The following is a 27,755-nucleotide window of genomic DNA, read 5'->3' as shown; positions in this document are numbered from 1 at the left end:
TTGTCTGCCAACCAGTTCCTTTTTTAAAGATGGGAGTGACACTTCGAAAGACGTTTATACCTTGACCCTGCCCTCATTTTTCTTTTTCATCCTGTTGAATTAATAGACCTGCAGAAGGTAAATTTTCCTGTTAATGGATGGGTTTGGGGGAGATGGGTTGTATGGGTGCCCTATTCCTATACTTCCCCCATAGTTTTATTAGACAACACTTAAGAAATAAACCATCCCCTGTGCAGGCAAATCAGTTTTTCTGGATCTCACTTCAGCTGGCTCACCTCCTTGCTGTAGGTTCTATCCTAAGCATACTGACTAGTGCTATTAAGAGATGGATAGACATATGACACTGCTCTGTGAAATGTGACTAGCTATTATAAGACAAGGGGGATGCATGGTGAATTTAATTTGTAAAAATCAATGATTCAAGATTGGGCTGCAGTAGCATGAAGCACAGCAGTTCTAGTGAGGAAGGAGAGTGTAGTCCAATGACTTAAATATGTGAATGGGGAATTAATAATGTCAGCTTGTACATGGTCTTTCTCTGTGGCCTTTGTCATGGGACTGTGTCTCATTGGCTTAGTCTGCATGTGAAACAAGGACCAAGTGTTTGAATACTTAAATAAACATGTGAGCACCAATTCTTTTGTTAGACCTTAATACAAAGAAAGGTAACTTTTTGAACACACTGTAAACTAAGCAACCAGATTTAGATGATTTCTTACCCAGGATGGGCCGTGGATCCTAACAATGTCTCTTGCCTTTCCATTGCTGCAATGTGGTGAACCAGACCTATGAATCACAGACATAGGGGTATGATTCCCCCTTCCAAAGAGCCTGACAGTTGTTCTGCTTCCAGCAGCTGCGAGGAAGTGTCATACCTTTCTCCAGAGCTTTGCAACAGCACTTGCCAAATCAATTTGATTTTCATCTTCAAAATAGAACTGAAGTGGATTTCTGAGGCTAGAAATGGTATGTGCCATAAAAAGGAACCGAGATAGAAGATGCACTCCAGGAGTTCATAAGGGATCTGTGTGTTTATCCTCTGGGAACTTTCTTCCACTTGGTGGTGATCATCCAGCTGGTAGGGCTCCTATCCCTCAGCTTAGGTCAGCTGGGAGCTGGGCACTGTTCAAGGGCACCAAGGATAAGCCTCTCTGAGGATGCCTCAGTTGCCGTGCCTAAGATTGTGGCTCTAGCAACATGTACTTCCATTCCCAGGGAGATGGATTCTACATTCTTAACGCCACACCAGGGAGTAGCTTTCCTCTACTCCCATATTCAGCAGTGATAAGAGAAGGATGTTTTAGTTCTGTTCAGCTGCATTTTAGCTAGTGCTCCTTCAATGAAGCTCAGTGGGAGGGAGCCAGGCAGTACTTTATTAGGGCTCCAGCCATCCTTTCTCTTCTCTTCAGATTATAAACATGGAGGAAATGGGGAATTCAGCAGCATTAGCAAGGCGACTTTATGGAGGGAATTTCAAGTCTGTTATCTCCCATCCTGTCCATTATTTTTATTGATTCAGGAACTTTCTAAAGCGGGGGTGGGCAAACTTTTTGGGCCAAGGGCCACATCTGGGTGGGGAAATTGTATGCAGGGCAGGGGGTTGGGGTGCGGGAGGGAGTGCGGTGTGTAGGAGGGGGTACGGGAGGGGGTGCGGTGTGCGGGAAAGGGTTCGGGGAGGGGTGCGGGGTGCATGAGGTGGCTCAGGGAAGGGGGTTGGGGTGCAGGAGGGGTGTGGACTGTGGGAGGAGGCTCAGGATGGGGTTGGGGGTGCAGGGTGCAGCAGGGGGCTCAGGGCAGGGAGTTGAGGTGCAGGAGGGGTGCACGGTTCAGGCAGGTGGCTTAGGGCAGGGAGTTGGGGGGCGGGGTGCAGGAGGGGAGCAGGGTGTACAAGGGGGCTCAAGGCAGGGAGTTGGGGTGCAGGAGGGGTGCACGGTGCAGGCAGGGGGCTTAGGGCAGGGAGTTGGGTGGGGTGCAGGAGGACTTCGGGCTCCGGGGTGGCAGCGGCACGCGCCAGGGCAGGCTCCCTGCATCCCGGCCCTGCGCCACTCCAGGAAGCGCTGCGGCCCTTGGGGGAGGAGGGGCGGAGGGCTCCGTGTGCTCTGCCCTTGTTGCGCCTCCAGGTACCTCCCCCGAAGCTCCCATTGGCCGCGGTTCCCCATTCCCAGCCAATGGGAGCTGCGGGGGGCGGTGCATGGAGGCAAGGGCCTGGGGGCCGCAGGGACATTGGGCTGGCCACTGCTGAGAGCCGTGTGGGGCCCACGGCACCATGGGGGGCAGTCCCGCGGGCCGGATCCAAAGCCCTGAGGGGCCGAATTCGTCCCGTGGGCCGTAGTTTGCCCACCCCTGTTCTAAAGTACCAAAAATTAGGAGGTCATTCGCTGGCTCCCATACACCCACAACCAGAGCTGGTCAAAAAAACTTGAACACCATTCTGTAGAAAAATGCACTTTTGTCAAAATTGAAATGTTTCACAAAAATGTCGATTTTTGACAAAAATTGGGGGGGGTCGTCAATGTTTTGCTTTGACTTTTATATTATATTAACTATAAGAGACATAAAAATCGAATGTATCATCCTACAAATATTATAAAAATCTAAACAAAATGAATCAAATTGATAAAGTTGAAATGAGAGTTTTGATGGTCCTGAATCAGAAATCTGAGTTTTCTGGGGTTGGGTGTTTTTGAAATCTCAAAATTTTGGCTTTTTGTTCAGTTGGAGTTTTGGTGTGGGTTTTTTATTTTTTTTTTTTTAATTTTTTTTAAATGTCAGAATTTCCTGCAAAATGGAAATTTTATTCCTGACTAGCTGTCCTCAAAACCTTTTTATAGTTCAGTTAGGATCTCTTCCCTGCTCCGAGTCACTGAATTGAGTAGAGAAACAATGGAAGATGTATGTATTCATTTGGTTAGTTAGGCAGCAGACAAAATTCCATCTCCAAGCTACCTTCTTCCATCAGTGTCTTTTTGGTAGCAAATACCCAGGATTGGGTACTATTGGGGACTGGAGGAAAGTGCCATAAATAAAATCCACAACAAAAAAACCCCAAATTGAAGATTTCTTAAATGGTGAAGGGGTGCCTGTGGCTTAGGGTGCTTGAAAAGTTACTTTTAGCTTTTGCCTTAGTTTTTATTGTATTCCTATGGGAGAGGGTCAATGAGGTTAAGCACCTGCTTTAAGTTTAAACTTTGGAATAATTGAAGGACTCCTCCACCCAACCCAAGCACTTGATACTTAACACACTGTTTTCCCACATGAATACCAGCCTAGCAGTTGAGACTTCTTGTATCTCTGTGGAATATAAAAGGAAGTTTTTCCTGTCTTCAGAAAAGAGCTGTGTTTTTAGGCAGAGGTCTGAAAAGTCTCTTTAATTACTAGGATTGCCTTGATCTCTACTCAGGAGCTGGACCAGTCTGTGGAGAATGCACTATTAATTGATGAATCTGTGCTTGATTGGGGTAATGAGTAGCTCCAAAGATCCGGAGTGTTGATGCTCTGCCTCTAACCATGCTGTCAGCTAATAATACAGAAGCAGTTTTTAGGGAGTTTTAGCCTGTTTTTCTGCTAATGCCATGACTCTCAGTGCACTTGGAGTAAGCTTATTCCTGGTGCTTGATTGGCAGTAAGTATACCTCCCCCCAGTTGCAGATGGCCTTGTAAGCTGCCTTTACTGTTGGGCTGGGAGAGCAGGATAAACTGAACACACAGTTCCCCACCCATGGTGATTTATAGACTGGCTACTGTGTGCAGCCCTCAAGCCTGGAGAACCACACCAGCTCGACTTGGTGGTGGTGTGGAAATCTTAGGGCATGGCTACACTTGCAGATGTAGAGCGCTTTGAGTTAAACCAGCCTTTGTAGCGCACAGTAGGGAAAGTGCTGTAATCTGTCCACACTGACAGCTGCAAGCTCACTGGCGTGGCCACATTAGCAGATCTTGCAACGGCCACAGAGAGCAGTGCATTGTGGTAGATTGCAGCCACTTGCATGCTGGGATATGTGCTTTTCAAATGGGGGGGTGGGGTGGAGTGTGACAGGGAGTGTGTTGTGTGTGTATATTGGGGGAGAGAGAGTGGGTTTTGGGGGGCTGAGAGCATGTCAGCATGCTGTTTTGTAAGTTCAGACAGCAGCAGACCTCCCTCTCCCTCCTCCCTCTCTCTCTCTCTCACCCCATTCCACAGTAATGGCTTGCATGCCGGCTGTCAGAAACGGAGCTTTGAAAGGGCATTTCCGCATTCCTACAGGAGTTCAAAACAATGACAAGATTTAAGGGGATTATGAGACGTTTCTGGAGGCTGATCAGAGCGCAGTAATGCAACACCTCGTTCACACTGACGCCCGTGCGTTGTAGCCAAGGCGCAGCAAACGTTATTCCTCTCGCTGAGGTGGAGTACCAGGAGCGCTCTAGCTGTGGAGTCAGAGCGCTCTACGTGCCTTGCCAGTGTGGACGGGGAGTGAGCTAGTGCGCATGGGGCTTCTTTATTGCGCGCTAACTCACAAGTGTAGCCAAGCCCTTAGATTCTCCCAAGTATGGTTTTCCTAGGCTTCAGTCATAATACAGATGCCCTGTGACTATACATTTAAAAGTCTGATTCTCCCCCACCCCACACCCCAACCACGCATCCATACAGTAAATGTGGCTTCTGTTGATCCAGCTGTTGGAGGAAATGGCCATCATATTATTTTCCTCAGCTGACAAGTTACACCGCAGAAGTTACTGTTGCCTTCATAAGGTTTAGAAATTCTGTTTTCCATGCTGCCTGGCCACCATGTCTCAACCCTGAACTAATGCCCCTCTCCCCAACTCCCCGAGAGGCCATTCTTCATGGCTCTTAGTCTGCCAGTCTGAGATTGTGCGCAAAGACTTTTTGTATGGACACCTATCCACTGGAACTAGATTGAGAGCTCCAATTTATTTATCCTACATAAATGAAAAGCTGTCTGATTGTGATTACTTTCAATCAGAGCCAACCTCATTCTGTATAAACCTGTAGTCTACAGGAGCCATATAAGGCACAATATCCCATTACTAACTTCTTGAGCCAACCAATCCCACACAGGTGAAGGGATTCTAAAGCCTGCAGAAAAAATTGCAGTACAAAAATGTGCCCTTATTTGGGCTGATACAGTTGTACAAATGAATACTTGTTCTGGGTCAAGAACAAAAAATCTCATATGCAGTGAATCCTAAGTAATACAAACCCAGCATTCCTCCTATGCACCATTCCTTGAATATAGTTACCGTTAATGATACTGCTGCTCATGTGCTATAGTTACAGGTGGGTCATTTGGTGATTGTGCTCCTTGTTTTATAGGGTTTGCATTTGGATGTAAAGTTACTGTATATGCCTGCCTATTTCCTTGCATCTTATTCTAGCCTCTCTCCTATCTTTTTCTACAACACAGACTTAAGTTTTACATATTTAGCTCCTAAGAAAGCTTGGACATTTAACATTAAAGTGTTACTAAAGCTGAATGGTAGTGTTTTAAATCCACTTTGTATTCACTTTGTAGTGGTGTAAATGACAGCACAAGATGCAAGGCAATGGAGAAACAGGCATCATGCTTCTTATAGACAAGGATTCTTGTACTCTATAGTAAACTCACATTAATTCTGTAGCAAAGACCCCTTTTATTGCTGTATCATACTGCAACAGACTAGGAACTGTGGCAGCTTTATTTAAAATAAAAAAGGAGTGCTGTAAAGTTAAGTAAGAAAATGAATAATAAAATCAGTACAATAGACCTTGTCGTGCTCATTTTGATATTAAATCCAATGTAGTTTTTGCTGTTTGCACCATTTGTTTTAAATATGCTACAGATTTTTGTGCAGACAATGCATAATTACATCTTAAAAGTTGCTAGAATAGAAGATGAAAGTTTTGGCACATGAGAAAGTGTCCACTTGGCACCTAGGAAGCTGTTGAAGGGGGTCTTGAATTGTAGAATAATCACACTAGCTGGATTTTTGTGCTAAAATGATCAGCAATGTCAACATTAACTGTTTCACTTAAATTGTCATCTTTAAATTTCAGTGTTAACTCATTAAGATGAATGAAGTGGTTCAGACTTCTGTTTAAGCTATTTCAGGCTGTCTACAAACTCAGGAAGACAACATTATGTTGGTTTACATTTGGTAGGCTTTGTTTTTCGTTGCTACCATAAGAACTAGAATTGTAAATTTTTAAAAAGTTAAGAATCTAGAGTGTACTTCCATGCCTGGATTTGGCATTAGATTGTGCATACTCTGAGCCCTGTCCATAGATAATGGCCAAGGCGGATTTAAATATGAGTTCATACTGGAGTAGAACTGTAATACCGTTAAACACATTTCATCTGTTTGCTCAGTTTAACTGGTAGCAGTCTTGTTACTACTTAAGTTTCTCTCTTTGCTCCTGCCTCAACCCTGTTCCCTCCCTGCACTCCATTGTGACACATCACATGTAACTTATTCAGTTGGCCAAGATTTACAAAAGTGCCTAGTGATTTTTGGGTGCCTCAATTTTGGTGTTCCCAACATGAGGCAGTTTAAAGGGGCCTGATTTTCAGGAAGTGCTGAGCATCCAAAATCACTGTGACTTTTGAAAATCCTGACCTGAAGATGAGTTTATCGTATGGCCATTTCCATTTTAATGTATTTTTAAATATAAGTTTACATCCACCCTTATGGGGTTGTTCTCCTTGATTAGAAGAGATTCTTAGCAGTTCGTGAGAAAGATGCGATAGTTGCTTTGCTCAGAAAGGATTAATTAGGAAATTATATACGAGGCACCTCCCCTTTTTTGGATTTCTAGAAGTTACAGTGGTTCACTTCCCTTTACCAGAGGATTGTTTACATAGAGTAACAGTACACGGTACGCCAAATGGTTCTTATGTCCTATTTACCTGTACCTTGGGTATCCTGATACATTAAAAACCAAAGGCAACATCTCCAGCATCCTAGAAGTGCATATATGATGCTATAACCCTATATCCTCAGTTTTGTTCTAGTAAGGACTGAGTAAAAACTGAGCAAGGATTTCAGGATTTGGCCAATTCTGCTTCTGAAATCCTTGCTTTCAGGTCTTGGCTGCGATTAATGTTTGTTAATTATGGGAATGGACTCATTAATTAGACATTTTGTTTTTCATCAGATTGAGGGCACAGTTTGAGACTTCTTTTACAAGGCAAGATAATGTGTAAAGCATTCAGAAGCAGAGATTAGCTAAGGCAAGACTTAAATTTGGGAAATGGCTTCTCTTTGGTGGGGAGGAGATCTTTATGGATAAATCCTAGCCTCACTTTACATGTTTCATTTTCCCCTTTCCCCCTTCCCTCCAGTATTGATACTTGAGAAGGTGGAAAATGGAGACCTGAGCAACAAGATATTGAAGATCACGGATTTCGGCTTGGCCAGAGAATGGCATAAAACCACCAAAATGAGTGCAGCTGGAACATATGCCTGGATGGCTCCTGAGGTCATCCGCTCCTCCATGTTCTCCAAAGGCAGCGATGTGTGGAGGTATTGATTTGGCACTGAGTACTTGGATACTAAACATTTAAGTGCTGGGGACTGCCAGACAACCTACTGTATGCTTAATACAGTACCAATCCTGGTTAATCGAATCCCCAAACTCCTGTTTTACTAAAGCTCTGTGTCCCCTAGCTTTCCATCCTGCTGTATCATCACCCTCCTTTGGGGGTTAGGAATCCAGAACACTGGCTGTTGCTTTATGAGTTCGGACGTGTGCTTTTCCAGTCTCCATTACCCTCACTCCTCTGCAGTACATAAAACAAAATCTGTGCACTTACTTAACAATTGTCTTTTGAATAAGACACAAAATCAAGGTCCTATCCACTTGTGATTATTAAAGAGTTAATTTTTGCAAGTGTGAGGGATTCAGCTGATGTTCTGGCAGTATTCCAGCTCTAGTATTACATTCTGTCTATCTAAACTGCAGGGGGAGTTTTACCTGGACATGATATTCCTTACTTTCATTCCTAAATCTTGTGCAGTGGCACAGAATTTCCCCAGGAGTAAAAAAGCTCAGTGTAGACAAGACCTTAATGAATGTGTATAGCATGTTGAGAACCTATAATATCTATGCACAGTATTATAATCCTCCTGTGAGCCTCTCTCCCCATTTTCCTTGTTTCACATCAACTACAAAGTCCTGTCTTCTGGCTACCAGCCTTCTCACAGAGAACAGAATGAATCTCCCTTTGGAGCCATCTGTGGTGTTCTTTAGTTGGAGAGGTTCGCTGGTGAGAGGGCCACAATGTTCTGCTTCTCCACAGGCCTGAAATATTTGTTGCTTCTGTGGTATTCTTAGTCCTGCCAACAAGATACTGGCACTTGTAGGATCACAGTTGAGGTGTGTTGAACAGAGCATGGTCCAGTTGGGCATTGGGCCCTGGCCACCTGGTGTCTGAGATACACGTATAGAGGAGCAAATGCCACCCAGGCAATATTATCATTTGAGAGCATTAGCCTCTTCACAAACAGACGCAATTAAAGACTCCTACTCCTACCTAAGCATGCTGTTCAAATCCTTGACAGGATAGACTTTTTTTATCCTATTAGACATGTCTCTCCCCCACACCACTCTCCTGGCTAATCACTGCCAGATTGGAATTTGACTGATAAGCATCCATACAATTAATCTCTATAAGAACAACAAAATTAGCTGTCTCCCTTCCTGAGGTATGCAAACTTTTATCCCAACACCTTTCCTAAAAAGTCTCTTAATTTATTGGAAGAGCTCCTGTCTGAATGAGGGTCCTAGCCTTTTGACAGAGGTCTTATCCAGCTCATCTCCTTGATGCACAAATGCACAGGTAGCTGTTGGAGAAGATGCTTATTATAGGCCACAGCAATGTTCTGAGGAGTGGTTTCTGCCACCAGTGCCCCAGTTAGGCTTGCTGGTAAACAATATTTTGCACTTACCTAGCATGCATGCCTTACTATTATCACTTATTTTTTTTTATGTTGCAGTAGCACCTAAGGGCCCCAGTCATAGACAATGCTGTACAAACACATGACAAACAGTCCCTCCATCTGAGGCTCTCAATGTACTTTATAGACACGTAATTCTTACAACAGCCCTGTCAGGTAAAATAGGTATTTATTTCCACTTTGCAAAGGGTGAAAATGAAGCGCAGAGATTGCAACTTGTACATGGTCATACAGTAAGTAGATATCAGCTGGGTACTGTAACTACTTAATTGTGATTCCTATCTGTTGTTTGCCACCCACCAAACATCACTGCTCATACCTTTTTATTTGTAGGTGTGGTTTCTGCTGGTATCTATAATACCTTGCTCTTGTATAGCACCTTTCATCCATGGATGTAGCTCACCTGGAAAGGGGCATGCCCAGCAAACTACTTCAGTATTCAAATGTTGTTTTATAGGACATTACCCCTATTTATTCCTTGGTGCATTTTCCTTTCTCCCACATTCTGGAATGCTCAGCTGTTTTTTAGAAACATCCAAAAATGGGTGTTTGGGGGAAGGGAGGAATCTCAAAGTAAACACTTCCCCAGAGAGCCATTTTATTAATGAGGAGAAATGCAAGTCCAGCAGGCCATATAGGGGTATAGCAAGGTTTTTTCCATTTTCTCATGGAAATTTCTAACCGCTGCGTGTACTTCACTTTGATACATTTACATTTTTTACAATAATTTTTTTCTTTATCCGTGTCAGTGATATTACCATAATGCAGGAAGTGATGCCACAATATCACCTAGCCTCTTTAATTAAATATGTACAAGATGCATGTCTGGCACTTCTCAGACCAGTTATCTGCCCAGAATTTTAAATTTTCACCTGTGGGAATAGAGTATTGGAATCATTTAGACGTGTCTGACTAGCAGATGGAGATGATTCAGAGGCTGGGTATTGGATATAGAGGCTTATACTTACCTTTTAGAATGCAAATTTGAATCCAGCCAAGTCTGTTGTGACTGAAACAGACTATGCAGCAATCTAGGTGAAATGAGTCAGTGGTGGCAGTTCCTATCCCAATGGATAGGTACTTATCACATGACCACTGTCCAGCCACTATCTCAAAATCACTAATTATCCTCTTTGCTTGCAGTCTTAGGGCATGGCTACACTTGCAGATGTAGAGCACTTTGAGTTAAAACAGGCTTCGTAGCACGCAGTAGGGAAAGCGCTGCAGTCTGTCCACACTGACAGCTGCAAGCTCACTGGCGTGGCCATATTTGCAGCACTTGCAGCGGCATTGGGAGTGGTGCATTATGGGCAGCTATCCCAGCATACAAGTGACTGCAACGTGCTTTTAAAATGGGGAGGGATGGGGTGGAGTGTGACAGGGAGTGTGTTGTGTGTATGTGGGGGGAGAGAGTGGGTTTTGGGGGGCTGAGAGCATGTCAACATGCTGTCTTGTAAGTTCAGACACCAGCAGACCTCCCCTTCCCCCACACCTCTCTCTCTCTCACACAGCATTCCACAGTAACGGCTTGCATGCCGGCTGTCAGAAATGGAGCTTTGAAAGGGCATTTCCGCATTCCTACTGGAGTTCAAAACAATGACAAGAATGGCCACTTGATTTAAGGGGATTATGGGATGTTTCTGGAGGCCGATCAGAGCACAGTAACGCAACACCTCGTTCACACTGACACCCGTGCGTTGTAGCCAAGGCGCAGCAAACATTATTCCTCTCGCCGAGGTGGAGTACCAGGAGCGCTCTAGCTGCGGAGTCAGAGTCCTCTACGTGCCTTGCCAGTGTGGACGGGGAGTGAGCTAGTGCGCCCGGGGCTCCTTTATTGCGCTGTAACTCGCAAGTGTAGCCAAGCCCTTAGCAGAAAAGCCAAGAAGTCAGTAGTGAAGTTAAACTTCCCTTTCAGCTTCAGTGGTGGTCCCTCCAGGTCAGGGTTGAGTAGGGCTGGGTGGGGGAAGCTAGCACTGCATGCTATACCTGTTCCGAGGATAAACAGTCTCCCATGCTCTCAGTCCAGTACTATTTGTCAGCACTAAATTATAATCAGGATTTTTTTTAAATGAAGTGAGATTTCATTCTTGATAGAAAGTGTCTGTTTTCCCAGTGGGTTTTACATTGGGAAGGTGAAGGAACTGGGCTGGGGGGGTTCCATCCTTTGGATCCCCTGTCTGACTTTGCTATCACTTGTTGGGAGGGGGTGAAATTCCTTTTTCATGTTAAGTGCAGACTCTTGGGGGAGGCAGAGAAGGAAAATAGGGCACTACTGACATTTAAAAATAAAAAACAGAGAGGAAATTAAGACCTTTGAATAAGTTCAGAGACATCAGGGAAGGTGGCAATATCACATAGCCCCTCCGACTCCCTGAAAATCCACTGAGTAGGATTGAACCTGATGTTAAATGGCTTAAAGGATTACTGGATTACTAGGCGATGATTAATTATTCATATGAACGTTGGTTCACTTGAGTGTACAGTCAGTATTATGTGGTTTCTGTTGTAATTAAAGTCCAAACAACACTTCAGAATGCTGTGTGTTAGCCTCTTCCACCCTCTGGTTTCTGTTTTATGACCACCAACCTTCTGCTTAAGAGGGGCTGAAAGACACTGTGTTCAATATCTATCAATATCGCTTCTTAATTAGTTGGAAAAGTGCAGCCTTCCCTTACCATTTGGGGCTGAGAACGTTGTCTCCAGAGAATTCTGAGCACCCTACAGAAGAGATGGTGACCGGATTGGGAGCAGGAATCAAAATCATGTCTCCTGCAAGCATTTAAATTCAGCATGGGATTGCTGGAATCCCATATTTGCCCATCCCCCTCTGCTTTTTGAAATTTCCCTCAGAGGGAGTATCATGTTCGTAACACTTGCCCAGCAGCACTGATAGGAGCAGCAGCTGCAGAGTGAGACTGTTGAGGGACCTGGTAAATTTCACTCTGGTGCTACTCCTGGATGAGGAATACCGATGTGCAGAGTAGCATGTGTGATCTGTTGCTGGAGCTGCTCCTTCAGGGAAACGAGAGACAGACTACTTCTTAGTATTAAGAGGCTCAACGGGACATTGTCAATCTCCTTAAACCTCTGCATCTGTCTCATAAAACTGAATGACATGACAGAGCAGTGTATGGTATATTGGGTTGGTATTGCCTTCTACTGTATTATGTCACATCAGTTGCTAAATAAAAAACAGGACATGATTCATATTCCAACTTCACATCACTTAAAAATTTCCCTTATGGCTTAAATCGGATTTGGTGCTTCCTTCCCTTCTTTTGTGTTGCTGTCAGCGCTAAATGGCTGCCCTCTTTCATTCCAGAGATATTTCAGTAGTAGATGAAGTAATAGCTAGAATTTGAAAAGTGCTGTGGGATGCTTCTGAATGAATGCTAAATAAACAGTAAATTGTGAATGGTACATCAGTTCATGTACAATAGGACCTAGTTGTATCACATGCTCACTAGTGTCAATAGTGGAGCACAAACCAATTCTGAGAGTCAGTATGTCCAGTACAGACACATCTACCTGGTTCAAGACACTTCAGGTTATTCCAAACGTGGTGCCTGCTTGCCTGGGGATATGGTCTGGGATGGTGTTTCACTGCCAAGTCTTTCCTTAACCACAGCATGGGGAAAAACCTCTAAAAACTGAACTTCCATAAATAAAGTTGCTGTATCAAACACTGGTTAGCTGATATGTCACCACTGCTGGCAGAAGTGCCTCTTATGGGAGTACTCTTTCTTGCGATAACATCATAGATGATGGTTAATGTTCAAAACCCAGTACAGCTGTTGGTAAGTCAGATTTTTCAGAGTGATGAGGTCCACTCACTACAGTGGTGCCTCCTGCTGACCATCATGGGGATTAGTTCTGCCAGGCAGTGCGCCCTCTCCAGGTGATGCCTCTCCCATCATCTTCTCTGCCTGCAAACCTGCCTCAGTCCAAGTCCTCTTCATGACTCGGCCCTCTGGCCGAGTTACCATCTGTATTTCCCACTTCCAGGATGGGTACTACTGTTCAGTAGTCAAGCCATTTCCCCAGTGGTGAATGGGGGGACCTGGACCCATCCAATAATCTGGGTCCTGACGCAGGGACCCTGCAGATAGCAGCCTCCTGCTGTGTCTCCTTAACTTCCTTCAATGGTGCTTCAATTCACTGAGCCACTTCCCGGTGGCCCCAGCACCTTCTTTTCCCTCTTCTCAGGGCATTCAGCCAGCAAGTCCCAGCAACCAGCCAGAAGAAGCTCCTTGTTCCCCTGGTCCCTGCCAGCAACTGTTCTGTCCAAGGTGCTACCTTTGCTGCAGCCTGCACAGTTCTCACTCCTTAGGCTCCTCGCAGCAACTCGCTCTCCTTTGCCCTGTATTCTTTTGATACTAGCTCTCTGGGCCCTGGTTGGCTGCTCCATGCAGCTTCCCTAGCCTGCTAGGAGGACTCACCTCCCCTGCTTCTTTCTGGGAGGGGGTGTGGCAGGCCCCCAAGGCCTCCATTAACCCCTTCCACTTGGGTGTGTGATGGAACACTCCATCGCACCCCAACAGACCTGCCAAGTCTATTTTTTCCCCTTTCCACTGCCATATTTCCCTTTTCTGCTACTAGCCCTACTTTCTCTCCCCCCTCCCCCCCGATACCTGTCTCAAGGTTCATTGCAGAGGGATTTAATAGGAAATCAGAAAATAATTTGTATTTAGCAACAACAAAACAGGCAGGACACTATAGTGTTTTTAAAGTCCTCATCTTCTGTTTCCCTAACTTCTCTCATCATTTAAATGATCCAGATGTAGATTACCCAGACTCTCACAAGACTTAATTCGAAGCAAATATTTTTCTCCCCTTTTCTGAAAAACACCTCACATTTCTGAGCTATCCACATTGCACTCTGAAATTTGTTAGGCTGACTACTAGGGACTATGCTAGAATTTTTGTCAGAAAGCAAACACTCCTTAGAAGGAATAAATCATAATTTATTACGGGGGGAGGGATAGCTCAGTGGTTTGAGCATTGGTCTGCTAAACCCCGGGTTGTGAGTTCAATCCTTGAGGGGGCCATTTAGGGTTTTGGGGCAAAAATCTCTCTGGGGCTTTGAGCAGGGGGTTGGACTAGATGACTTCCTGAGGTCCCTTCCAACCCTGATATTCTATGTAATGGCTTTTTTAAAATTCCAGACTCAAGTCTAAGTCCTTAAGATGTCATTACTGGTGTCTAAGAACACAGTATTGTTGAAAACTGCTTGACTTTCTGCATTTCTTATTGACATTTTCAGAGTTAATGAAATCCTTAAACTAGGGTAGTACTAATAAGCATTCCTCCTTCCCATTTCTTGGGGCTCATTGTCATGAAAAAGAGAATAGGACTAATACTTAAAGTATGGCTTGTCAATGTACATATTTATTTTTAGATTTATATATACATGACATCTAGTTAGCCCTCTGCTCCCCATAAACACAATCAGCTCTCCATGTTGCACTTTTGTAACAGCATAACCTTTAAAATGGAGTGGCATCTGGTTCTGAAGTTTTGTACCTGAGTGTATACAGTTATATGAAATTTATGCAAAAATATAATTTGGCAGGCTTATTACCCCCCCCCACCCCCCCACCCCGTTAGGCTGTTGGGTGGATTGTCACTACACATCCTTCTTTAAGGTTCAGTAGAGTATTATAGGAAAGAGCTGGCATCCCTCCCACACATCCCCCAAATAATCAGTACTCAAGTATTTTGCAGGAGTGGTATAACAAAATATTTATTTCTGGAGCACAACATTTAATCATAGATCAGTCCATGTCTTTAAATTGCCACAGAAATTACTTCTACAGGCTTGTGAACCAGAATGATCAGAGAGACGACAAATCGCTCTGCCTTCAGAGCAAAAAGTAAAGCATAGCCACTTCTTGACCTAGCCATCCCAAATCAATACAAGCATATAAAAGCTATCTTTTTGGGGGATGGAGAGGTACAGAAATCCATCAAAGTGTGATTTAGAATTGAAGGTACTTGAAAACTACAGTAATGAGCACAATGAAAATATTTGGAAGACTAAATTCTGTCTAAAGAAAAAAATTCCAGTCTCTGTACAGATCCACATAGACTATTTTGCTACATGCTCTATTTTTAGAGAGTTTAGATGGTAGAATTAAAAAAAATTGTGCAAAGGTTTCTTAAGAGTATTTACTGCTCAAAATGAAAATGGTAAACTGTTCATTTAAAAAGAGTAAAACCCTAATTGTTGCTATATTGACTGTGCTTCTGTAACTTTGACAAATCAGGAGCCCTGTCACATCCTCAGGGAAAGGGAGTTTGCCAAAACAGGACAACTAAATTCAGGAAGAGGGAGCTGCACAGATTAATACTGGCCAAACATCCCACAAAAGCAGGTGGTCTGTGTACAGACGTACTAGTCCATTTAATTTTTGTTTGTTTGTAAATGTCGTATTTATTTAGTATCCTTTATATGTGAGGCAGTCGTGATAAATAAGAGAGTCTTATGCCCTGTTTTTGCTTGAGGTTTATTAAAGTGTTTGTTATAGCCGAACACACACTTTCTGTCTCTCTCCCAATAGTTATGGTGTGCTGCTTTGGGAACTGCTAACTGGGGAGGTACCATTCCGAGGAATTGATGGTCTAGCAGTAGCATACGGAGTTGCCATGAATAAACTTGCCCTTCCGATCCCATCCACATGTCCAGAACCTTTTGCCAAACTCATGGAAGGTAAGAGCCAATTGTAGTGGGAGAGATAGTGTTTATATATTTTTCTTGAGTGCTTTCCATGAGTGCCTGTTTCTGTAGGTTTCAGTAGCTCAGACCACAGAATTAGATGGTTTTACTCAGTGGACCATGTTATTACAGAAGCCATACTAAGTCTGCGATGACAGTTACTGTATCATAAGACCTCTAGGCTGCAGAAATAAAAGCCTTTGTGAAGAGGGGAAGGGGATGTTCTTGTCATCTTGCAGTCTTGATTGTGGGTGATGAGCTTACACCAAACCCCCAGATCCAAATACCACCACATTTGGAGTATTTGAAATCTAAGTCTACTTCTGAATTTTGCAGCTTGAGCCTATTGATAGCTAATACTATTATCACTATTATATATAATCAGAATGATCTAGTGCAGAGGTCTTCAATCTATGGGGTGTGCCCCCTAGAGGAGTGCAGAGTAACATTTGGGGGGGCACAGCTGGGTCCCTCACCAACCCCCACAGGGGGTGGGGAGGGAGTGCCTCCCTGGCCCCGCGCCTGGGGATCGGCTGTGGCTGCCAGCCCCGTGCTCAAGGTTCCGGGACTCTGCGCCTAGCTGCAGCTGCAGGCCTCAGGCCCTGGCCGAGGATCCGCTCCCGACTCCAGCTGTGGCCCCAGCCTCTGTCCCCTTGCCCCTGTCTGTGTCCCCCCTCCCGGAGCCTCAGCCCCACTACCAGCTCAGGGGGAGGGGGCACAGATGGGGCAAGGGGGGCGCGAGGTAAAAAGTTTGGGGACCACTGGTCTAGTGAATTGAACTCTTGGCTGGGGATCAGAATTCTATTCCTGCTGTGCCATTGACTTGGTGGGCCACATTAATGTATTTTTGTAATCAATGGAATAGTATCTGCTTGCAGTATTGAAATGAATGCTACTTGCAGTACACTGGTGGTGAAATGGGCCTGGTATGTGACTTTTGATGAGTCACTTATCTCACAAAGGAAAAGGAGGGTTGTGAAGCTTAACGTGTATATAGTATTCTCAAAATGTAAAGTTCTGTATAGTACTAGTGCTAAACATCATCTGTATCCCCATCAATCTGGTAATGTCATACTCAAATTGTGGGGGATTTAATCATGACTTTGACATGCTGAAAAGCCCCAGGTGGTTGAAGGCTTGTTTAAAAAAAAAAAAAAAATCAGTTTCCAGAGGTGAGTTATAGTATGAATATAGTACCAAAGGAAGGAATAGTCTTTTGTAGGGTGCAATTCAGGTGATGGCCCAGATGGGTTCTCTGGCTATTTTAACTCTGCAAATGTCCCCTGAGCCATCCACTCAATCCAATTCTTAATTTTTATCAAAATATGTATATAGAATTCTAAAAGAATGCTTAGAACTTCTATTTTGTGCCTTATAGCTGAGGCTCTCATAGCGCTTTACAGCCATTAAAGAATCAAACCTCACAACCTCCTGTGAGTCTGGTAGTATTACCTCCACTTTACAGATGGGGAAAACGGAGACATAGAGAGGTGAAGTGACTTGTTAAGTGTCACCCAATGAGTTAGTGGCAGGGCTGGAAATAAACCCAGCTTATCTGACTCCCCCTGCTAGTGGGTTAGACTTGCCTTTGACTTAAGTAGGTGTCACTGGGAGGTTTGTCTGCTTCTGGAATACTTTTCTTTCTCTGTCCTTGGATACAGATTACAAACAGTTCAATTAAAAATCTAGAATTCTGCATAATGTTTTGCTAAAACAATGAGCCATAGGATTACAAACAATAGAATTGCAGATACAGTACATACATCTGCATTACTACAACTATGACCTTACGTGACAGTCTGGTTACGAAATTGGGAGCAATTTGTCAGGTGGATGTGGTTACCAAGAAATTACTGTAAATGAACACTTGAAAGTATAGTAGCCACTGAGGATGGAAACAATGTAACTTGTTCATTGAGATTCCCCATGTCAGATACACAGGACATGCTATGGGAACAATGGGAATCCAATTGTATGCCAGTGAATTTAAGTACAGCACAAAGAATCCAGTGCAGCAAGCTCAGTCTAAAAGAGCTTATGACAACATGGAGCAGTCATCGTTTCAGTGCATTTTCTACTGACCGTGTTTCTTAGGAGAAGGGGGTCAGAGTTTCTTAAAATCAAACGTGGGTGTTGGTGGGGTGGAAAATATTGGAGGGTGTGAAATAAAGTTGTATGCCCTATATTTCAACCCAATACCATAGAGCAACCACCACTTCCACTTTTGAACATTTAGCTTCATGATATCCAGGGAGAACAACTGGAAGGGAATAAGAAAACAATCACTTTCCTCACTCTTTGTCAAAATTGTTTGTCAAAAACACCATTTCCCTTCCTGGTGAACTCTGGTTCCCCTAATGCTGATTTTGCTTTTGAATTACTGCTCTGGTGGTCTTTACTGAGATGACAAACATGAACTTGCCCTCTTCAGAAAAGATTCGTAAGTTACAGCTGTCCTCATTAGTGCAGATAATGGCAGCTCTATGCCTGGGAAAATAAAAGCCATGGACCACCTGCATAGTTATCAAGCTCACTCACTCATGCACTTGGCTGGCTGTAGCACTTTGTTTTACACTGGGTCATGTTTGCTTTGCCATGCTTAAAAACTGGGATAGAGGGGCAGGGATTATGCCCCTGACAATTTTTCTGTATCGCCCATCATCACTAATTGGTCAGCAGCAGGGAGGCTACAAAGCAGTTTTGGATGTCCCTGGTTCTGCACATAGATATAAGAAGCATCTTGTGAGCCATGAAAATGTTCATTCCTGTGTTGCTTTTGGGACCCAACCAGATGCCTAAAGAACAGCATCCTGATGCACAAAATCTCAGTATCAAAATTCCCAAATGGAGAATTGCAATAATTCCAAAATAAAAAAAAAAATGCAAAATCAGAATCCCAGCAGAGTCAAAAGGGATAAGAAATAGGAGTTCAGAATAATCCCTGGTGCAACTGTGTTAAATTAATAGAATTATTGCAGGGATGAATTTGGCTCATGATGTCCTCTAATCTAAATGGCAATTTTAAAATTATAAAGCATCAGTAGAATATTAATGTTCTTAGAATGTTCTAAACTTCCTTTTTTTTTTCTCCTTCAAAAAAGCAAGCAATATTGCACTTTCTTGCACAATTTGCACAACTTCCCTTGGCCATGTGGGAAGCCTGTGCTTCAGCCCCTCCAGGTATTGGTTAGAAGGGATGGTTACATTTACACATTGGGAAGGCCCTCTGCATTACAGCATGTGTATCTGCAACTGTGGGGTTGAGGTTGTTCTACTCTGCCACCTCTGGGACTATGGTCATGTGATAGGCCTTTCCTATCTGAATTCCTGTTGGGGCTTGGCATGCAGGAGTTGTCTAGCATTAAAGGGAATAAGTGTATCACTCGGGCAGGAATCTATGAAGACTGCACTAGGAGACAAACTGTAGAATGAAAAACTGACATTTGCTGAGGAAGGGGGCCTACATTTGAGGTGAGGGGATTGAATGATTGGGATTTTCCTGGTCATGAGAGTTTCAGATCATCCACTTAACATGATGGTATTTTTAAAAGCAGGAGCTTGATAATTTAAGAGTTTGGGATTTTATTATACACCATTCTCTATTTAATATCTCTGGCCCACATTGCTATAGTACCTGAGCACCTTTTATATACTGTTGCCTGTTTGGAGCGGCTAAGAATTGTACATGTTGTGGTAAGATGATGCCTTAAATTCTGTATTTTGGGAGCTATATAATAGAATAATTTACTGCATTTTGAGTTCACTTTTTGAAACGTAGCAGCTCAAATCTGGTTTAGATTAAGTGGAAAAAGTTACTTGTTCTTTGCTCATCTAAAACAAACACATACCACACAACTGGGTGTCTGCCTGGGACTAGAATAGCAAGGTATATTGCAGATCAGAATTGAAGATATATAGGATAGGATATACCTTCACTGCAAAGTTAGCTCAGGTTCTTACTCAGTTGTTGCCCCTCACCTCCCTTTCATCCACACAATCAGCCCTCTTACCTGAGTTAAGTGGTTCTTTTTACCTCAACTAGCTGGCATAGTTGGGAGTATGGGTTAGAGCCCAGCTTTGCTTTCACTCAGACAGATAACCTGCCCACTTTGCAGTGAGGTTGCAGGCTAAATCACAGGAGTGCTGATAGTCCTTCAAGCCTTCTCACAATTCCTTCTGTGTGCAGGAGGACAGATGAGTTCTTCTACAATTCACTGGAAAAGAATCTATAGAGTGGCTCTGCTAACTGCAGCACAAAGAGCTATGAGACATGCTCACAGAAGTCCTAGCAGCACACATGGGGGAGCACAGCACCAATGAGGACACAGTAACTTGGGTATGGCTTTGTATTGTGGCTGCTCACACCCACTCTAGGCTAACTTAAGTACCATTCACCCAAATTAACTCTCCAGTGAAGTGCAGAAGAAGCTTATACTAACCCTTGCTTCACTATGCTCTGACAGCAAAATCAGTCTCTGCTCCATAACCAATTAGAGTTTAAAGCAAAGTATTTGGGTGAAATATTTATGCTGTGTGGTTTTTAACAAGCTTGGTAGTGTAGTTATCTATAAATTGAGTCAGTCTCTAACTATTTTATGTATTTAACATCTATATTTCAGTAGCATTTAGAAGCCACCAAATCAGGACATATTTAAAATGACAGTCCCTGCCCCAAAGAGCTTAGTCTACAAGAGAAGACATGAGGATGAGGTTGGGGGATGGGAGAGGCAGGCTAACAAAAATGCGATAGTGCACGATTCTTAGCCAGTCAGAAGGAGTAAACACAACTTGCCACCTGCTTAGTCTCTAACCTACTTATTCTAATGTTTAACAACTTGCTTGCCTTTGTCCTGTTTTAGACTGTTGGAATTCTGACCCACACTCACGACCATCTTTCGGCAGTATACTAGACCAACTCACTACCATAGAGGAGTCTGGCTTCTTTGAAATGCCCAAAGATTCCTTCCACTCCTTGCAGGAAGACTGGAAGCATGAGATCCAGGAGATGTTTGATCAGCTTAGAGCCAAAGAAAAGGTAAAAAGGGAAAAACATTCCACTCTCATGTTATCTTGGACTGTGATCTTGTCTAGTTTCACAGCCTAAACAGGTGGTATCTTTGTGTGTTAGTTTCTTTTACTGGCATTTTTAATATGTACATAAAGGGGTTGGAATGGGAACAAATTAGGTTGTAGTACTCTTCCATGCTGTGTCCACACCTAAACTCTGCCCGCTTGTGACATCAAAATGAGACTCCAGTCACAAATATTGAAGATTTTCCATAATATGATAGTTCCTCTCCATTTTTCCATGTGTCACCTGGCAGCGAAATTGTTAACAATCGTGACAAATACATTATCATTAGGCTTATATGTCAACACCCAAATAATATGGAAGAGGCAGCTCACATTCTCAGAGCTGTTTTTTCGGGCTGCCTGCAAATTCAAGCAAACATCAGTATTGGTTACACAATGGTCATCTTTTCAAGGTTTTGGTCACAACCACAAGGGCTAGAGACTTACATTTTTTTTAAAAAATTATATTTCAGATACTGGATCACAAGGTACATCTGCCAACCCAATTTGACTCTTTGTAGGGAATTACCTCAGCTCATCATGTACTCGGGAAGCTTTTAAAAATGTCAGTATGCCTGTATTTTTAGGGGTCTCTTGATATAATCATGCTAGTAATGGTATTGACCTCTTTCTTTCACAAATCATATGAGTTTCCCACTTGACTGATTTAGTTGATATGGCACTAAATTTTGCAGTGCTGTTCTAGGTGTCAAATACACATGAACACTTAAAATGTATTGGATTTGGGCTGCACCACATGGCCTGCAGTATCAGTAACCAGATTGTGACACACATGGAGCCTCTAATCTCTGTCCTCCCCAGGCTCTAGACTGTAGGGATTGCCAATAGGCAAGAGCAACAGTAAAGACAAAATGGAAATAGCCTCAGAGGATGGATCAGCGAGAAGAGAAGTTCAAGTAGACAGAGGTGTTGTACCCTGATTTGCCCCCTCCCCATAGCAGGAGTTCTCCAAGTGTCTGGAACTGATGCAGGGCAAGAGGAAAAAGAAACACAGCTGGTGGCTGGCTCGCTAAAAAGCTATCTGCCTTTCCTATACTTTTCTTTATGGTCTCTGCTGCAAATAGTCACTGGAGCCACTGAAGCATCTGTCACCCAGCTACTCCCTACCCTGTTTTCTCTGTTTTCCTGGAAGACACCAGCAGGTCCCTTTGCCTTCCCTTTTCCTCCTTCCCCTTCCCAATAGTGGCATTGAGCTGTCTAGTAAGTGTAAGAGAAACACTGGGTGATTGAGTGTGGCAGCAGACTAAGTGGAGACAGCATTGGAGGATAGTAAGGACAAGGGGATGGGCAATGTCCGCCACCAAAAATAAAGGCTGCTCAGTGAATGGAGGTGGAGTTCTCGTGTACTGTCAGAAAAGTGAACATAAACTGCAGCAGCTCCTTTACTGCCCTTGTAAAACATCTGCTTACTATGGTCAGTATAAGAAGAGAGGAGGAAGTCCCCATCAGTGTATTACAATGGAATGACTTAATAGGTCCACCAGTTGGGCTGGTGGATATATGCCTAACCAAGGTTAAGGGAACAATGAGCTTATCTATAATGAAATTGTCACTTAAAGGTCAATTTGCTTTAGACTCAAATGTTAATTTAGGGGTTGAGGGAGAAAGGGCTCTTTAAAAAACACAAAACAACAAACAAGCAAAAAAAACCAAAAAACCCTTACTGTGAATAGAAATGTGTTCAGAACTTTTTTTTTAAATTACATGAACTTTTTTTTTGCATATAAACACTTCCCTCTGGTGGTGGTGTCCTTTGGTACATGTGGTACAACAGCATTATGTTAGTGCTTTAGAGGCAGAAAATGAAACAGTAAACAAAACCATCAGTTATGAGAATTAAATTTTAAAATTATTTAAATGTTTAGTTTTTCTTAAATTGATAAATTTTTCAGAGCAGGAACTATCTGTTTGTACAGTGCATAGCACTGTGGGGGGCCCCAATCCTGATTGGAGCTTCTGGTGCTACTATTATAGAAGTAAAAATATGAATCCTCTATAGCATTCAAAAAAGGACATTTTGAAGAATACTTACTTTGACAACTAGTGTTTGTTTTTTAAATAAAGCTTATTATCAAGCTTGTAGGATGGTATTACAGATAACAATGAGGTTACAAAAAAAAGAAGAAAAGGAAAGAGAGAGAGAGAGAGAATCAGTTTAAAAATCCATACAATTTAACAGGATGCTTCCAAACCAAAAGGAATTAAACTTGAACTCTTCAACTTTTACCTCTGCAGTGAAATTGACCAACTGGAGATAATTATTCTGTGATTTTTCTGAAACCTTTTGTCCTTGTGGTGAGAAGGAAGGAATTTGATGGGGAGAGCAAAGGATTTGGAGATCTCAGGAACAATTAATTCCAGTTGATCCGTTTCATCAACAAAGGGCAAGGTGAAAAGTTAACTTTAAAGACCTCCATATTCACAGGGATGCTGCACCCTAGCATGAGTTGATAGGAATGACCTCTATATAATGAACATTTGAAAGGAAACAAATAAACCTTACTTCATCTCTCTTGAGAATGTTGTTGTGTAGATTTGTGTTAGAGCTCATAGACTCAGTCTTTAAGACCAGAAGAGACCATGGTGATCATCTAGTCTGATATCCTGCACGTCATAAGCCGCAGAACCTCACTCACCCACTCCTGCAATAAACCCATAATCTCAGATAAGTTACTGAAGTCCTCAAATAATGATTTAAAGACTTCGTTACAGAGAATTCACCATTTACTCTAATTCAAATAGAGAGTGACCCAAGCCCCATGCTTCAGAGAATGGCAGAGACCGTGGGGATTTTTTGCCTACCTGACCTGGGGGAAAATTCCTTCCCAACCTCAAATACGGCAGTCAGTTAGACCCTGAATGTATCAGCGAGACCCATCAACCAGATATCTGGGAAATAATTTACTGTAGTAATTCAGAGCTCTCCCTATCTATTGTCTCATCTCTGGCCATTGGAGATACTTACTTCTAGAAGTTGCAGATTGTCTATGATGGCATGTGGCCTATCTCATCATACCATCCCCTCCACAAACTTACCGACCTCAGTCTTGAAACCAGTTGAACTCCTCTCTCTCTTGTGTTTATCTCTCTAATGTATCTGTAGTGAGCAACCATATCTCCCCTCAGCCTTTGTTTTGTTAGGCTAAACAAACCAAGCTCCTTGAGTCTCCTCTCATAAGATAGGTTTTCCATTCCTCTGATCATCCTAGTAGCGCTTCTCTGCACCAGTTCCAGTTTGAATTCATCTGTCTCAACCGTGAGAGACTAGAACTGTGTAAACAGTATTCCAGATGATGTCTCACCAGTGTTTTGTATAATGATACTATCACTTCCCTGTCCCTATTGGAAATACCTCGCCTGCTGCATCCTAGGATTGCATTAGCCTTTTTCACAGCCACATCACATTGGTGACTCATAGTCCTCTTGTGATCGACCAGTAGACCCAGGTCTTTCTCTTCCTCTGTCACTTCCAACTGATACATTCCCTGCTTATAGTAAAATTTCTTGCAGTTAGTCCCTAAAGGCATGCCCTTGCACTCTGCACTATTAAATTTCATCCCATTTCTATTATTCCAGTTTTCAAGGTAATCTTGTAGGATATTCCGGTCCTCCTCCACAGTGGCAGATTAGCCACTGGGCTGACAGGCCCCAGGCCCCCGACCAATTGGGGGACTCTGGGAAAAATGCGCCCTGACCCTGCTCACTGGCATGTTTTGGCTCATGGTGAGTGGACAGAACAGGACAGAGCGGCTTTTCCCTGCGCTCTGGGTCTTGCCTCAGCAGCTGAACGCCACCTCCTGGGTCCTAGTGCCAGCCTGTTTCCTCTACAACCATGAGTGCCTGTTGGGAGGAGGGAGGCATGGAGAGGAAGGGATGGGGAACAGAAGGGGATACAGGAATGGGTGGGGGGAAGCAGGAGCCCAGCATGTGGAATTAGATCTACTGCATTTCTTTCGTCTAGAAAATTGGTGATCTTCTCAAAGAAAGAGATCATGTTGGTCTGTCACAATCTACCTTTTGTAAAACAATGTTGTATTTTATCCCAGTTACCATTTACCTCTGTCCTTAACTACTTTGTTTTTAAAAATTTGTTCCAATACCTTGCATAAAATTGAGGTCAAACTAATGGGCCTGTGGTTTCCTTTCTTAAAAATAGGTGCTATATTAGCAATATTCCAGGCATAGTTTACATCCCCTGAGTTTATGGATTCATTAAAAATCCTTTGCTATAGGACTGGCAATTTCATGTGCCAGTTCCGTTAATATACATTAGAGGGATAAACACAAGAGAGAGAGGAGTTATTGAAGTTAAGGGACAATGTTAGCATCAGAACAAATGGATATAAACGGAATTCTCTCTTTCCTCCCTGCAGGAGCTGCGCACGTGGGAGGAGGAGCTGACCCGTGCTGCACTCCAGCAGAAGAACCATGAGGAGCTGCTGCGGCGGCGGGAGCAGGAGTTGGCGGAGCGTGAGATTGACATCCTAGAAAGGGAGCTCAACATCATCATCCACCAGCTGTGCCAGGAGAAGCCTCGGGTGAAGAAGCGTATAGGCAAGTTCAAGAAGAACCGTCTTAAGTTGAAAGATGGCAATCGCATCAGCCTCCCTTCAGGTCAGTGATGCTGTAGTGCCGGGTGGTAGAAGGGTCCTCTTGTGCCAAAGGAGTTTCTGTTAAATGTAGCTCCTTTGTGCCTGCAATCATAGAAAGGCCCATTGGATGGTCACAAGATGTGCCTTAAGAAATCCCAACCTCTTTGGCATCAAGAAATTAAAGGTCAGTGGTTATAGGGAAAAACACAGGAAATGGTAACAATAGGATGCACTATGACTAACATTGTCCAAAGGGTAAGGATGTGGTTAAAGAGGATTGTTGAATGTTTGAGTGTTTATAGCACACATCACTAGTCTGCAGCTGGTATCAGGAAGTTCACTTTAAAGCAAAATATTAATTTTAACTACCAATGCAACATTTAGTTCAACAATACCCCAAATGCCCACTTTCATTGAAGGCAGTACCTGAAAATGGTGGAAGTGTCTACTCTGGGGTCGTCTTATTGTTAAATAAAACTGATATGGGTATATTTGATATCAGAACAGCAACCATAGCCCATTGCACTGCTGGTGTGGGAAATGACCTTGGGACTCTGAGAGTCATGTTGGGTAGCTAAGGGAAGATTATGAGGACTACAGCACTCAACTTCTTAACACTACTATTTAGCACATAAATACAGAATTAAACTGCTGCTTTATTCCCTCAAGACTGGATGGAAAATGTCACTTGGTTGGTCAACAGTTGGGGAAGTGGGTGGGAGAATGAGGATGGCTGTCAATTGAGTAGTGAGTCCATTGTGATAAGAGTGAGTACTGAATGTGCAAATTGCTTGGGGAGTTCCAAACTGGCGAGAAACAGAAAGCTGCATGTGTTTGATTATATAATTCACCCAGAGTCGGCAGCCTTGTTATAGATGGTTCTTAACATGTACTGCACTGTTAACTCTGTCTCCGAAGGGAGACTGAGAGTTGGGGAGAGTGATGGTGGTAGACTATATTTTTAATAATAACCATCTTTAATAAGATGGTAAACATTTGTTTCATGAATTTTTGCTTGCCCCATAAGTCTCTTTGGGAAATGAGATGAAAAGGATTTTACCTGAAAAATTATGCAGGTACATATGGGTAGGAATGTCAGTCCCCCACTAGACACATTTATATGCGTCCTTTGCAGTTGTATGTCCAGATGCAAAGCGCTAATCTTCAGGCTGCGTTAGGTGTGTGTGCAAATTGGGGGTTTATGTGCTTGCAAAGATGCACTGAAACACTGGTGCCATTCTGCAAAGGTACTAGAAAGAATTAATAATCTTTTTTTGTTGTGGTTCATGAATGAGTATTTTAATTGTGATTTTTTTTTTTTTAAACAGATTTCCAGCACAAATTCACTGTACAAGCATCTCCAACCATGGACAAAAGGAAAAGCTTGATCAGTAGTTGTTCCAGTCCTCCTGCAAGTCCTACCATCATTCCCAGACTCAGGGCCATACAGTGTAAGGAGCTTGCTATAACATTGAACTTGGGAAGAATATAATATGTCTAGCAGGCGCTGCAGTGGGGTGTTGTGAGCCTTGTTTAGGAAAGGATTATAAACGTTCCTGAATTAAGCCTAACTGTGGAGAGTGAGGGTGGGGAATGTTCCTTCTCCCAGAAATTGAACTTCACTTGTTTGTGTTTCTGGGCACTTGCTGATTGATTGAAAGTATATTTCTCGGGGATACAGCCTGTTTGCTATAACTGAATGTATGGAATATATTTGCAAGTTCAGAATGTATTTTTGAGGTGGATCAGCTGGATAGGCTGAAAGAGAAGTGTGTGGCAAAGGAATGGAAATTGTTTGGTAAAAACATTTCAAGAAAAATGAAAGCAATTGGTGTGGGAATGTGGCCCTGTCATAACAAGCAGCCAGGAAGTGGAGACCTTACAGGGGCAATATGAAGGCAGTGTTGCCTAGTGATTAGTGTGGGTCTCAGCATCATGAGAGTTGGATTTCTGTTCTCTTGTTGGCAGTTTTAGAAGAGGATCCAAGGATTAAATAGGCTCTGAAGGCCTCTCCAGGTGCTCTTTCCAGCTCAGAGTTGAGGCATGATGAGGGAGGATTACACAGCCATTGCCTTTGCCAAACCTCTTTTGGGTTTGTGTTCTATTCCCTACTTTGCCACTGATTTCCTGTGTGACCCCTAGGCAAGCTACTTAACCTCTGTGCCAGTTTCTCCATCTCTAAAATAAGGATTAAAACAAATCTATCTGTGTCATGTGGGTGTTGTGTGGCTAAATTGTTTGATGTTGGTGAGCACTTCACACTCTTCAGGTGGTTGGTTAAGTAGTGTTAATACATTTCCTTCAGGGTCTATAGCATTGTGCCTTGCTTCTCTTTTCACCAGTGCTGAAGAGTGCTACATTGCCACTCAAGAGGTGCAGGCAGCATTTTTTGTTTTTCCTGCCCTATGTGCCCATCCTTT

General features: G+C 43.2%; 1 protein-coding gene across 1 annotated transcript in view; it reads left to right on the top strand.

Moving 5' to 3' along the window:
- The window catches only part of MAP3K9 (mitogen-activated protein kinase kinase kinase 9), a 70,385-nt gene that overhangs the window by 32,223 nt on the left and 10,407 nt on the right, over window positions 1-27,755 (top strand). Inside the window, exons 3-7 of the mRNA XM_024218808.2 lie at window positions 7,320-7,500; window positions 15,495-15,643; window positions 20,509-20,684; window positions 25,117-25,357; window positions 26,664-26,786. Coding sequence (XP_024074576.2) covers window positions 7,320-7,500; window positions 15,495-15,643; window positions 20,509-20,684; window positions 25,117-25,357; window positions 26,664-26,786 — 870 coding nt within the window. The remainder of the gene's footprint in view (window positions 1-7,319; window positions 7,501-15,494; window positions 15,644-20,508; window positions 20,685-25,116; window positions 25,358-26,663; window positions 26,787-27,755) is intronic.

The sequence above is a fragment of the Terrapene carolina genome, unplaced genomic scaffold (genome assembly GCF_002925995.2).
Source record: "Terrapene carolina triunguis isolate 2854851 unplaced genomic scaffold, T_m_triunguis-2.0 Scaffold96, whole genome shotgun sequence".
Taxonomy (NCBI): Eukaryota; Metazoa; Chordata; order Testudines; family Emydidae; genus Terrapene; species Terrapene triunguis.
This window is presented reverse-complemented; position numbering and strand designations above follow the sequence as displayed.